The following is a 13,565-nucleotide window of genomic DNA, read 5'->3' as shown; positions in this document are numbered from 1 at the left end:
GCATTTTGGGATGAAACCGCTTGGCCGGGGCGATTTCCGGCCTGTCTTCCCGGGAAACTGGGCAGCAGGCTGAGAGAGGATTTTCAAAATGAGGACAAGCTCTGAAGACCAGCCCCGCAGCCTCCGGCTCTTCCAGGGTCGCACGGCTCCGGTCGGCTCCCGCGCGCCACCTGGTGCCGCGTCCCCACCGCTGCCCAGAAACCACGTGTAAGAAAGTGCTTACAACCTAACTACGCACTGCGGTTTCCACCCATCCTGACCAGTAGGGAAGGAGGAGGCGGGGCGGAGGAAAGCGAGGGCCCAATCACCTCCCGCCTTTCGAGGGAAAGGCGGGGCTTGAGGTTTACCACGTTGGGTTTGTCCGCAGCGCTAATTACTTTTTCCAAGGGCTGGAGGGTTTCACTCCGGCTGGCGCCGCCGCCTCGCGCGCTCCTCCTCCGCCGCCACCGCCCGGGGGGCTGCCGGTCCCGGGTACCATGTGTGACGGCGTCCTGCTGCCTCCGCTCGTCCTGCCGGTGCTGCTGCTGCTGGTTTGGGGACTGGACCCGGGCACAGGTAGCGCCCGTCCCACCGCCCCCTTCGCCCCCGCGTCCGGCGGCTGCCTTCCCCTCTGCGCTCTCGCGGCGTCCTGGCGGCCCCAGGGCGGCGGCGGGACAGCTGACGGCGCCCGGGAGGAGGAGGCGCGGGTCGCGGCCGCAGGACCGGACTCGGGTGGTTCCGTGGTAGGCGCGCCGCCGCCGCCGGGTCTCCGCTGGCCGAGGCGCGGCGCCGTCCCGGGAGGTGCTCGGGCGGCTGCGCCGGGGACCCTCCCCGGGTGGCGCGGGCCTGCGCGGAGGTGCCGGGCGAGGGAAGGGAAGGCAGCGCCCGCTCCGGGTCGCGCTGTCCCGGCGCTGGCGCGGCGGGAGGCCGGCGGGAGGGCCGGCGGGAGGGCGGGCCCCGCGGCGCTGACGCGTCTCCTCTCTCCCCGCAGCTGTCGGCGACGCGGCGGCCGACGTGGAGGTGGTGCTCCCGCGGCGGGTGCGCCCCGACGACGTGCACCTGCCGCCGCTGCCCGCAGCCCCCGGGCCCCGACGGCGGCGGCGCCCCCGCACGCCCCCCGCCGCCCCGCGCGCCCGTCCCGGAGAGCGCGCCCTGCTGCTGCACCTGCCGGCCTTCGGGCGCGACCTGTACCTGCAGCTGCGCCGCGACCTGCGCTTCCTGTCCCGAGGCTTCGAGGTGGAGGAGGCGGGCGCTGCCGGGCGCCGCGGTCGCCCGGCGGAGCTGTGCTTCTACTCGGGCATTGTGCTCGGCCACCCTGGCTCCCTCGTCTCGCTCAGCGCCTGCGGCGCCGCCGGCGGCCTGGTACTGCCCGCGTCCCCACCGCGTCGGCCCGTCGGGTCTGTTGCGGTGCAGGGTGGTCGCCGTGGAGGGTGGAGGTGGGGCGCCTCTGCGGGAACCGTAGAGAACCAGCCTCCAGGGGAGCCGTAGAGAACCCCCTGCCTTTCCACCTCTCCCCATCCCCCACCCCTACCTTCAGGACCCTCTATAGGCAAAGGGGGTGGAGGGGGTAGCCTCCGAGTCCAGCGCCTTTGTAGCCCGTGGAACCCGCGTGAAGCTGGGGCTGCGTGGAGTCTACGCCGCCCGCCCAAGGGAGCGCGGATCTAGCAGGGATGAAACTGTCAGGGCCCTGAACACGGGCGCCTTGGCTCCAGTGCGGAGACAACTCGGTATCTGCACCGCTGTGTAAGCGTGTGTGTCACGGGAGTACCTACGTACATATAGATGTTCTGTTCTTGGACGTGGAGGTGGGGGAGTGGGCATTCACCTCCCTCCCTATTGAGTGTTCTTTCTGTACCTGGAACAGGAAGTTGGGAGAAGTGCCCACACAGGCCACGGCTAACCCCACTCTTACTGAAATGTTAAGAAACAGGAGACGAAGGACTTTTGTCCTTGTATACTATTAGAAAGCATTTGTCTGGTGCTCGCCCCCAACCAGGCCTGAGGGATGCTTATATTGGTAATAAGCCCTATTCCTGCCCCCAGAAGCTCCCTCGTTGTGGCAGTAACTTCTCCGTGTCCCCAAGTCCCTGCCCTGTGGCATTTGAGGCACCTGTGACAGGTGCTCCTGGGGGCAAGGGAGTTCGTGTGTGCACTTGCCCTGCCTGTGCACACACTTGATAATGTGGCTGCACTGGTGCCCGTATGAGCACTCAGCTCCGTTCCCTGAAAGCGGCACACGTGGTCGGCAGATGGGCTGCCCCCAGCAAAGCTTGGTGTGGACGCAGAGCGTGAACAGCAGGGGTTTTTTCCTCTGTCTTCTGTCATGACTGGCCTCTGGGGAGGCGGTTTCTGATACTAGTTTGTGTCTGTCCTTCCCGGGCACAGGAAACTGCTGCCTCCACCTTTACTTGTGCCACTAGCTAGAATTCCTCAGCCCTTACCTGCAGGGTCTGTGGCAAGACCCCGAGAATTCAGGAAGCCAGAAGGCCTGGGGGTGCAAAGTCTTATGTAAGACCTCTCCTTTCTTCCCAGTGCTGCGGGTAACTCTGGGTGGTTTCCTAGATCAGCCTGGCTTTCCTTTCAGGAATGTTCTGAGTTCTGATTAGGGTATGATCTGGTTTTGCTCAGCTGGGAAAAATAGGCAGCTTTGGTGAAACAAGGAAAGTGATATATAGATTTTTGAGGGGGCCTGGTAGGAGGGAATGTTGACCACGGGCTGGGAGGCTGGAGTGGGAGTGAGAAAGGCTCAGATCACTGTAGGGCTTGGGTCAAGGCTGTATCATGTTATGGGAGGGACTGGAAGGCCCACATCATTTTTCCTGTTTTTGCCAAAGTGTTTAAAGTCTAGGTCACATCATTGTACTGTACATGGAAACATCTGAATCCCATTTGCTGCGGTTTAGTGAGTTTCTGTAGAGGTCAGAGTTTATACTTCTTGGTGTAAAGTTTCCAGCAAGGAGCTATCTGTGAAGGAGCCGAGGGTGAAAATCTGGATAACATTGATTTAAAATCCTCGCAGAGTGAGGGCTGGGCCCTCATAGATGGCATCTCAGCCAGCTTCTCAGCAAGACTGTCCTTCCCTTCAGCACCATGTGAGGGTGCTGTGCTTTACATAAAAGAACCCTGCCAACAGGCTGAGTTCAGTGTGTGCCAGTGGCGGGTGTACCTCTAAGACTTCGGCTTTTAAATTCCTGCTTTAGCAGACACTTGTGTTCTCTAGTCCGCCTTGTTCATCCCGTTCGTGTGAGCTGGACGTTGGACACTTCCCGCTCGGTACATGTTGAAGGCAGGAGGGAAGAGACAATGGGTGACTTGGAGGTGGACCCCTTGGTTGCAAGGTGGTCCTGAAAGCGTAAAGAAAAGAAAGCAGCAGGAATCTGGGCTAACCACGTTTGCATCACAGATTAGCTTTGACTTGGGTTCTCAGTTCAGGCGGCTGGGGATGCTGTGTGTCTCTCGGCCGTGGTGAAGCTCTGTGAAGTGCAGATGTAGAGGGAGGTGTGTGTTATAAGGTGTGAGAAGGAGTGATGTCAAAGGAAATGATCTTTGGTGGCCATGGATGGGGGGGGCGTTTCAAGGTGTCCTTGTATCCAAAAACGAGGAGCAAGAGTCAGCAAACTTCTCTTACGGACCAGATAATATTTTAGCCTTTGTGGACCACATAGCCTTTTTCCCAACCGCTTAAAGCTGCCCTTTTAGTGTGAAAGCAGCTACAGCTACGGACGCGTACAAGCAAATGGCTGTGGCTGCATTCAACAAAACTTCATTCCCGATGTTGGATATCATGTCAATTGCTGGTAAGTCCTACTGTACCTAACATTTCCAAAAGGCCTCAGCAGAGAGTGTGGCCTGCCTGTGCTGGGGGCACACAGGCTCTGTTCCATGTTGTGTGGAATCTGTGCCGTTTGTCTCCAGAGATGTTTGCTCTCTGTTTAAAGGAGATACATTATTAGAATAAATCATTCCTTAGCTGTTTAGGGGCCATGGAGAGTAAAACACCTGTTCCTTTTTTGCTGCTTCTCCTTTTGACAGCAGGCAGAGGCATGGGCCTGTGGCATTCCTTTCATGATGTCTTATCTGGGCCAGCTGTGCTTTTTGGATCTTCAGAGACCATAGACTTAAATATGAATTGTCTTCTGTTTATGCTTCTTCATTGTATTTACATTTCCAAGAGTCTTTAGACAGAGCGTAGGTTTTTTGGAAGTGTTTCTGTGAGTGTATCATTTCAAAGCAATGAACTTTAGGCGTTTGAGGAAGGCCTTTCCACTCCTAATGAATTTGTTTGGATCAGCTGTCTCTGACCAGGACCGGATTATGGAAGGCTAGTGGAATTGGAATCAGGCTGAACTTCATAGGTAGACAGGAGAGCAGAGTGGGCACTTCAAGGACAGCATGAGCCTCAGGCCCGGAAAAGAATCTGTGGCTTGTTCAAAGTGAGTGGACTTGTTTTAGGAAGAACGAGTGAGAGGAGGGGAGGGCTGGAGGCCCCTGTTGTCAGGTGTGGTCTGCGGAGCGGCAGCCATCCTTCCTTGGATGATACTCACAAAGCTTGGGAAGGCCACCCTCTGGAATGTGTCCACTCCTTCTCGGCCAAGGCTGTGGCCTGCCAGGAGCACAGTGTGAGACAGTGGGACCGGACGGACCATCAAGGTGCCCTGGGCTGCAGATGACTAAGTCATAACTGGTTTCCAGCCTATCTTGAAGGACTGTGAGAGGGTCAGGGATCCTCCTATCATAATTTCTCTGTTGTCACAGCCACATGCTGTAGGACTGTTATTTGGAATCACTGGGGTCAACCTTGTGGCCCCGCCTACCCCGCCCTTACGTCCATGTGGGTAGCAGATCATTTGGGGCGCATGGGACATTCACAGTTGTGTATGGCTGTTCCTCCCAGTCCATTTGAGACTTTTAGAGAATGCTCACCTCTGTTTTATAGGGGAACTAGTGTAGTCCAGATAAGAATAGATGGGGCCGAGCTCAGCCAGCTGATGAGTAGGCAGCTTAGATTAGAAGCGTTGGGGACCCCGTTTTTAAGAAGGCAGCCTGCGTTTGCATGATTCCTGTGATGAAGAAGCAGGTTTGTGATATCACCACCTCTCTCTTTAGAAAAGAGTTATCAAGCCCTCTTTGATTGATTGATTTACGAAATCGCCCAGCTTTGTAAGGCAGCCTCACTCGATGGAGAACAGCTGAGTAGGAATTGGTCTTGACAAAAATTACGTGGCGTGGAGACCTTTGGAAGGGACTGCATTATAATACATCATTATATTGAGACAGATCTGAGGAAGGTCTGGTAGTCCTAAGTGGTGACTTGGTATTGTTCATTGATCCTGTGCAGCATAAATATATTTGGAGAATACAAAGCACATATTTAGAAGTTTGTAGAAAGAAACGATGGAGTAGATGCTAAGTGGCATTTTGGCAGGAGAAAAAGAAGGGCAAAGACAGTTTCCTGAAGTTTGGAGTTTGGGAAGTATTGGAGGGAAGAGCTCAGAAAGTTCTAAGGCGTCTGGCTGCCACCTCTGGAATGACATTCCTGTGGCCTCACGGTGGCTTGTCTTCGTTCCCCTTTGTCCTGTCCAGCCCTGCGTTCTCTCGGGTTCCTCCGGATTGCCCAGGGCTTCCTCCAGCCACAGCTCTCCAGGGCTGGGCTGACTCTTAGGGTGCCAGGCACTGACTGCTGCCGCATCAAGCTGCCCACGAGCATCGTCTAGGACACACACTAGATGTCCCCACTTTGAACTTTTGTTTAGTTGACAACATTAAGAAACGTGAAAAAGCAGCACAAGATGCTGCAGTGAACTGAAGCTGTCGCCTTTGACTGACTGCATTCTTGGAGCTTATTTCCTGAACTCTGAAGTTCTGTGGCGGCCTGATCCTGGGTGTGTGTGACAGGGGAAGACAGTTTTTGTGGCCAGTACATCTGAGGGGACCATGTGGAGTCATTGGTTAACTTTTCCCTGGGCATGTTTCTGTGGACAGGTCCACACATACGTGGTCACACTCTTGCTCCTTAGGAAATGAAACTGTATGGCCATTTGGGGCTGTATGTTGAGATAGCCACTTAACTCCTTTGAACCTCCCTGCCTACAGCCATGCAGGGAGAAGTAACGTGGGCTTGCAAGACTGTTGGTAGAATGGAAGGAGATAGTCTGAAATCATTTAGTGAGGGCCTGGCACATTAAGGCATTAAAAAGAGGCTCCTCCTCCTGCCCCGCAGGCTGTTCACAGACCTTTCCGGTTATCCATCAACTGCTCAGTCATGGTTCTTCCCTGAATGAGCAGATCATTATCACACACCTGCTGTGTGCAGGGTGCTCTGGTAGGTGCCCAACAAGGCTCAGAGAGAAAGACAGTGCAGGCCCTATCTGGGAAGGCAGTCCCAGCCTTATGGAGGGAGGTGCTCTGGAGCCTGGAATGGGGCGGGGCTTTGGGGAGGGAGGAGAGGCTAGGCCTCAGATGCCAGGAAGGAGGAGTGACGGAAAGGGCATGGAGGCCCCATTGTCCTGAGATAAGGGACCCATGAGTGGGTTGGTGGGGGTGGTGGTTTTAAGAGATGGGGGTAAAGGAACTGAACTGGCGGGCATGTGAATTACATGGGGCAGGGCTCTGGGTGCCCACCAAAGGCATTTGGACTTGAGCCCGGTTTTCAACCCTGAGCTGGCATTAGAGTCTCCTAGAGGGCCAGTTAAACATTGCTGGGCCCCACCCTGGAGTTTTTGATGTAGGAGGTCTGGGGTAGGCTGGGAGCTTGCATTTCTCACAAGTTCCCCAGGGGATGCTGATGCTGCTGTTCTGGGAGGGCCCTCTGGGGGTCACTGGCTGAGAGGCAGTGGAGGATGGGTAGCTGGGGAACCCTGGGGATAGCAGATGGGGAGGACTGAAGAGGAGCACTTACAGCAGGGAACTGACCAGGCTCAAGACTCAGACAGGGGCAAGCCTGGGACAGAAAGGAAGAGCACACAAGAGGAACTCTGAAGGGCAGGCTGGCAGTCCTTTGTGGCTGGCCGACACTCTGGTGATCTGAAAGGGGTGATGCTGAAGTGAGGGACTCCTCACTACCGATGGGAGGCTGGCTTTGGGAAGAAGACCAGGCATCTGTGCTCAGGGATTCCACGTTCACAGAGGCGACAGCAAGACTGCAGAAGGGGACCTCTGGGTGGTTCCTCAGAAGAGGTGCAGGTTGGGAAGCCCTGCATGCCTGTGTCGCGCGGGAGGCTCCTTCCACTGGAAGAGGTGCAGGCCCATGCAGAGTCAGAGGCAGGCAGGAGGATCTGCAGTCATAGGGTGGCTTTGCTTCTTGGAAGCAGGTTGGTCCCTACAGAAAGCAAACGCACTGCCCTGTTGGCCCCATCCTCTCAACCCATTTTGATCTCGAGAAGGAGACCCAAGACCCACTCCCATTAACTGAGGAGCTGCAGACCCCTGAAGGCAGGGCATTCCATTGCAGGTTTTGTGGAATCATGTGACTTTGCCCCCTCCCACAGAGGCAGGCTTTGGAGCATATGCAACAGTTTCTGTTACCTTAACTGCATTTTCTAAGCTATGCTGAGAGCTTGTGTTAATGTTAGGTGATAAAAACCTCTTTCACACGCTTTCCACACTGCAGTGAGAGCTAGTCCTTTTTGTTGGGGGTGTGGTGTGGAGCGAACAATACCTGATTTGTAACTCTGTCTTAACAGGACCCTTCAAAGCAAGTACCCACAACAGAGGTGAAAGGTAACCACTCACAACTGCTGAAATACCAAGTCATCACCTGATCCACTTTATTTGACCCACACTTTAGTATAGTATACCAAGTCCTGCAAAACTTCAGATTTCTCTTTTAAGAGCACCATTTCACTGGGGGCTTTATTATAGCCCTTAAAACCAAGGGGCCTCAGGGCTGTTCATTGTGTCTGCCATAGGCGTTTATTTCTAGATGGTCTCTTTGGAGGACGGTTGCAGGCCTCCTGTATCCAAGGCACAGGCTCAGTGCTGGTATTTCTTCCCCATCAGTGGAACAGAAGAGGCCTTGGACAGGCCTTTCCCTGCTTCTCCCTTGTCTGCAGGAGTCACAGATTCAAGAAGCCCTGCTCTGTTCTCGGGGCCACGGGGCAGTGGTGGGCTAGAAGCCGGGGCAGCAGGCATAGCTGCATAGTCAGAGGAAGGCCCAGGTTCCAAGGCCAAGGAGCTCTAGACACGGAATCCAGGCAGTAGGTGTCCTGTGTCTCCAGCACCTGGTTACAGGCTAGCATGGCACCTTTCAACCCTGGCTACACATTGAATTTTCCTGGTCACCTTTGAGAAAATAGTGGTGCCTGGCCTTACCACAGAGATTCTGATTCACTTGGCCTGGAGTAGGGGCTGAGGCATCAGGAGTTTTCAGAACTCCCTAAATAATATCGATACGTTGCTGGGGGTGAGAAGCCCTGAGCAAGGAGGCTGCAGGCAGTCCATGCAGGTAACTGCGTTTTCTGTCGCTTTTCTCTTTTCTTTTTGAGTAACTTACGTGGCAGACATTGGCAAAAACAGAAGGAATAATTCTGATCTTGCCTCTATGGAACAAACTGTTAGGTGGTGAAAATGTTTCACATGGGATAGTGGGCCGGAATGTAAGCTTGCAGGTGGCTGCAGGGAAGGGGGCTTTATTCAGGGAAGAGAGGAGGGCTGGGGGGTATTTTGGGGTGAGACTGTATGCAACGCACAGGTGGTACTTCTCAACAGGACATTTGACCACTGGTGACGTGCTGACAATCGCAGTGTCATAGATGCTTGAGGGAGTCTGGGTACAGTGAGACAGGCAGGGAGGAGGAGGCAGGGTCCTTCCTCATGGTGGTTCCCAGGGTGACGGCCCTGTGCAGCCCCTCCCTCCTGGGGCTAGTCCTGGCCACATCCCTGCTCGAGATGGGGCTGGAGAGGGCAAGTGGCTGCCAGGTCGAGTACCCACTAGTCCATTTATCCATCTTTCCCCAGCATTGCTGTTTTCGTCCCGAAGCTTATAGAAAGCAGCACATGGGGCCCCTGAGAAACTGGAAAGAAAAGCCTCCCCTAAGGTGATAGGGAGGCTTTGCGTGTATATATGAGTGTGTATGTGTAGGATTTCTCACCAAGGTGAGATCGCCCTGTCTTTAAAAACTTGAGTCACGTTAGAACTAACAGCTGACTGCTTTTTATGTGGGGGTTTGTGAATGCCGACACTAGACAGAACCAATAATAACTGGCTTTGAAAGTGCTACACCCCGGGGAGCTTTGACCCACAGCCAGGATGTTTCCAAATGAGGCCAGCTCCTCATTAGGGGGAACCTCATCCCCTGGGAAGCAAGGGGTCCTCCCACGTGGGGTTCCACTCACTGTGTCATCTGCTACCCACTCTGTCTTGACTTGGGAAGTTCTCACGTGGCTGCACTGAGGCTGCATCGTGCACAGCTGTGCTGGAGCTCTGCGCGTCCCACTGTGGCCACCCTCTTCCGTTTCTTCACTTTCCCCAAAGTTTCCCAGTGAACAAACTCAGGTTTTCACTTCAAAGGAGAGGGAGGAAAGCTGTGCTCTCCTGCAGGTCATGCGGTGCCACTTTGAGACAGTTTTATTTGGGCAGTAAAATCTTTGAGTTGTTCTTGGCAAAAGTTGTAATGAAATGGAAACCTTGAAATATGCTTAGAGCAGTTAAGTATGGCCTCACCGTGTGTCTTGGGGACTCAGGGTTGTAGGCCATCTAAATTATTAGTTGATCTGATTTACTTTCCAGGAATCTTGGTACCCGGGCGTCCTTTCAGAACATAGAGAGGGGCTATCTCATTTGGCTTAAGTGAGCTTTATACTTGACACCCGAGGAGTTAGTGCGGCATGTGGTGGTGGTGGGGGGTGCTTTGCAAGTGTGGTCATTGTATAATGTGGGAACTTCTTAGAAATGCACATTCTTGGGCTCCATCAGGACCTCCAGGTGATTTTGGTGCACGCTAGGGTTTGAGAACCAATGGTTTAGTGTGCTGTGGCTTTTTTTTTTTTTTTTTTGAGACAGAGTGTTACTCTGTTGCCCAGGCTGGAGTACAGTGGCATGTTCTCGGGGCACAGCAACCTCTGCTGCCTAGGTTCAAGCGATACTCTTGCCTCAGCCTCCCGAGCTGGGATTACAGGCACCTGCCTCTGCACCTTTCTAATTTTTCGTAGTTTTAGTAGAGACGGGGTTTCACCATTTTGGCCAGGCTGGTCTTGAACTCCTGACCTCGTGATCTACCCACTTTGACCTCCCAAAGTGCTGGGATTACAGGCGTGAGGCACCATGCCTGCCCTGTCATGGCTTTTAAAAAGTGATGGTGGAAGAGGGAGACAAAGGATGTCATGACCCGGTAAGACTCATCTGCCAGGTCTCCTGAATCTGTGCGTCCCAGGCAGTCCAGGATTGTTCCCAGGAGAACGCGATGTTGCCTGCATTGATCGGTGTACAAACCACGTCCTCCCCTGGCCCTGTCTGGGTTCGATTTCCTTGAGAAATTGACCATTTGACTCCACATAGGAAGGGAAACTAGCAGCAGGGGCCTGGGGAAGGAGGGCAGATTGTTTGGATGCTGTCTAAACAATGCTAATGTTACCATTAATACACCCAGGGATAAGATAAGTTTTTCTGTTAGGGATTTAAATGTCATTCCCAGCAGTTTGAGTGTTGCCTCCCAGGTGGACTTTTGCGGGGATGATTTTTAAAGTAATTTAAAAAATAATTTTAAAATTAAAAAGATTTGATAATAAAGTAATTTATCTTCTCTGAAAGCCAACGTGGAAAATGGATGCTGTTGCACCTGTATCTGTCCCCCACCCCCAACACAGCTGCTCTGTGTTTTTAAGTCACACAGAAGCTCACTCTTGGGCTTGGGTAAATCAGACCAATTAGCAAAGAAAAGAGCCCAGACCTGGGAAACGAAGTCCCAGCAAGGTGGCCTTGCCTGCCCTCCTGGGGGACCATGGGCGTGTGTGAATGAGGATGACCGACATCGCGTTTCCTTCTCTTTTCTGGGCAGGTCGGCCTCATTCAGCTTGGGCAGGAGCAGGTGCTAATCCAGCCCCTCAACAGCTCCCAGGCGCCCTTCAGCGGACAGGAACATCTGATCAGGCGCAGATGGTCCTCGACCCCCAGCCCTTCTGCCGAGGCCCAGGGGCCTGGGCAGCTCTGCACAGTTCTAACAGGTGAGTCTGGGCAGCAGCGTGCCTGGTTTAGAGCACATGCACAGCCCGTACTCTGTGTGTATCTCCCAGTGCACTGAAGCCATGTAAGCGAGAACTTACCTTCCCCTCTATTTTGAAAGCTGTTTTATTGCCCTGAGACCACTTCCTTTCCTTTCTCTGTGTCTTAGTGTCAACAGCCCTTTGGAAAAGTCATTGTTTTATTTCTGCAACGAACCCAGGTTCTCTTTCTTGCAGTACGTCAATTTTATATATCAAGAGCAAGTTGAGGTCCAAAAAATTTTGAGGGCTTATTGATCAAACGCCAGGTTTGTAGCTGAGTTTGGATAAGAATTCCTTCCTCCTCGTGCCCTGGCCAGGAGCTTACTCTTCCAATACAGCACTCCTGAGTTCCGGCTGTACCAATTAAAGCCACCTGGGGTGCCTCTGAAGCGGCGATTCTCGCACTGTGGCCCCTGGGCCAGCAGCATTGGCATCATCTGGGAACATGTTAGAAATGCACATTCTCAGGCCAGACCTGTGAATTGGAAACCCTGGGGTAGGGTCCAGTCATCTGTAGTTTCACCGGCCCTCCGGGAGATTTAGACGCATGCTCAAGTGTGAGGACCACTGCTTTTCAAAATGCCGTGCACGCTGGGCCTGTCCCCCCAGAGTCCTGATCTTTTTTAGTCTGGGTATGATTTGGGTGCCAGTGTTTTTAAAAGTGATTTTAGTACATAGTGTCGGGGGAGAACGTAGGGCTCTTATACTCTGGGTCTCTCTTTGAGCAACCCTGATGTGGATGGTCTGTCACATGTTGAACATTTCATGGGGGCTGCAAATGTCCCCAGGTGAAACTGGATCACAGGTGGCATTTCCTCCCAGGAGATGTGGGACCCCACTGCTGACCTCTGGGGGTTGTGCTTCGGAAGCTTAAAGACTTATCTTTGCATGAAAATTCATGTGTCTTGGTTTAGTATTCTGGTGACACTGGAAATAAGTTGATTATGTGACCGCTTTGGAATTACCTTATTTGTAAACAAGTCTTGCAGTTCAGCTCAGCTGCTGTGTGTGGACTTGATGGAAGGTTGCCTTTCTCTTTAGCCTTGTCTGGGTGGGTATTAAAGGTGACTGTGCTGGATAGAGTTCACTTCAGGAGAGCTTTCAGTCCCAGATGGAGACATTAGGGTTTTCCTGTTCTTCATCCTTACAAAAGTGAGGAAGACCTCATAAAATTACTAGTACCTAAAAGATTCCCTTTGATAGGAAGCAGAGTCTTGGTAAGTCTGATGGTTGGTTGTGGGCTTGATGTCAGTATAGTTTTTGTGTGTGGTGTGTTTTTTATTTTTTTTGGAGACAGGGTGTCACTCAGGCTGGAGTGCAGTGGTGTGATCATGGCTTACCGCAGCCTTAACCTGCTGGGCTTAAGTAATCCTTCCAGCCTCCTGAGTAGCTTGGACCACAGGTGTGCACCACTACATCTAGCTAATTTTTGTTTTTTGTGGAGATGGGGTTTCGCCATGTTGCCCAGGCTGGTCTGGAACTCCTGGGCTCAAGTGATCCTCCCGCCCTGGCCTGCCAAAGTCGTGGATTATAGGCATAAGCCACCATGCCCGGCCCCCAGTGTGCTATTTTCAGCCTGAGTCCCTGACCCTACCTATGTCTGCCTTGATGGACCTTTTTTTTTCTTTTTTAGGGGGAGGCTTTATCTCCTTTTAAAGTTAGTAACTGTTAGTCTTTCTAAATCTTCATACAGTTTCTGCAGCTCACCTGAATGTACTGGCTCAGAGGCAGGAGGATTTGTCTACGGCAGTGGTCCTCAGCCCTGGCTGTGCCTTGGCATCAACTGGGGGGGAGGTTTAACAACTACTCACTCCCGGGGGTCTCACCCACAGAGAGCTGCTTTAATTAGACGTTCTGGGGACATCGGCAATGTAAAGGCTCCCAGGTGGTTCTGATGTTCAGTTGGTATTGAAAACCACGTCACTAAGGGCTGTTAAGCCTGAGGAATAGCACCTGTGGGCCATGGGGGAGTGGATTTTCCTGGGTGAGCGCTTTCAAGCAGGGCTGTGCTGTGAAACACAGGACAAATGTCTTATTCTTGCCATTCCTTCTGCTCACGCCACTGTTCATCAGACGCTAGTCCGTGGTCAGAACCCAGCGTGCTTGTAGATGAGATAATGGGATGTTTGTCTAATGACCGACTTCCATCCTCTTTAGTGGCGTGTTACTGAGGGTCGCTGACAAAATGATAAATGGTGTTTGTGTTTGCATTTTTGTCCCTTAGATGAGTTTTGAGTCATTCTTTTGATAGACTGTCTAGCCTTTAATGAGGAAATAAAATTAACAAAACCAGGGTGGGGTAAATGTGATGGAAAAAGTTAAAACAAGAGCAGCCATGCAAGAGGGTAGGGAGAAATTTCTGAACTTGCTTAAAAATATAATCTCCC

At 52.9% G+C, this 13,565-nt stretch overlaps 1 protein-coding gene across 1 annotated transcript in view; it reads left to right on the top strand.

The window, feature by feature from the left end:
- Window positions 1-402: 402 nt before the first annotated feature.
- Window positions 403-13,565, top strand: part of ADAMTS17 (ADAM metallopeptidase with thrombospondin type 1 motif 17) — a 309,441-nt gene continuing 296,278 nt past the window's right edge. Inside the window, exons 1-3 of the mRNA XM_074400099.1 lie at window positions 403-555; window positions 971-1,341; window positions 10,974-11,139. Coding sequence (XP_074256200.1) covers window positions 477-555; window positions 971-1,341; window positions 10,974-11,139 — 616 coding nt within the window. The 5' untranslated portion in view covers window positions 403-476. The remainder of the gene's footprint in view (window positions 556-970; window positions 1,342-10,973; window positions 11,140-13,565) is intronic.

This window comes from Saimiri boliviensis, chromosome 5 (genome assembly GCF_048565385.1).
Source record: "Saimiri boliviensis isolate mSaiBol1 chromosome 5, mSaiBol1.pri, whole genome shotgun sequence".
Lineage (NCBI taxonomy): Eukaryota > Metazoa > Chordata > Mammalia > Primates > Cebidae > Saimiri > Saimiri boliviensis.
This window is presented reverse-complemented; position numbering and strand designations above follow the sequence as displayed.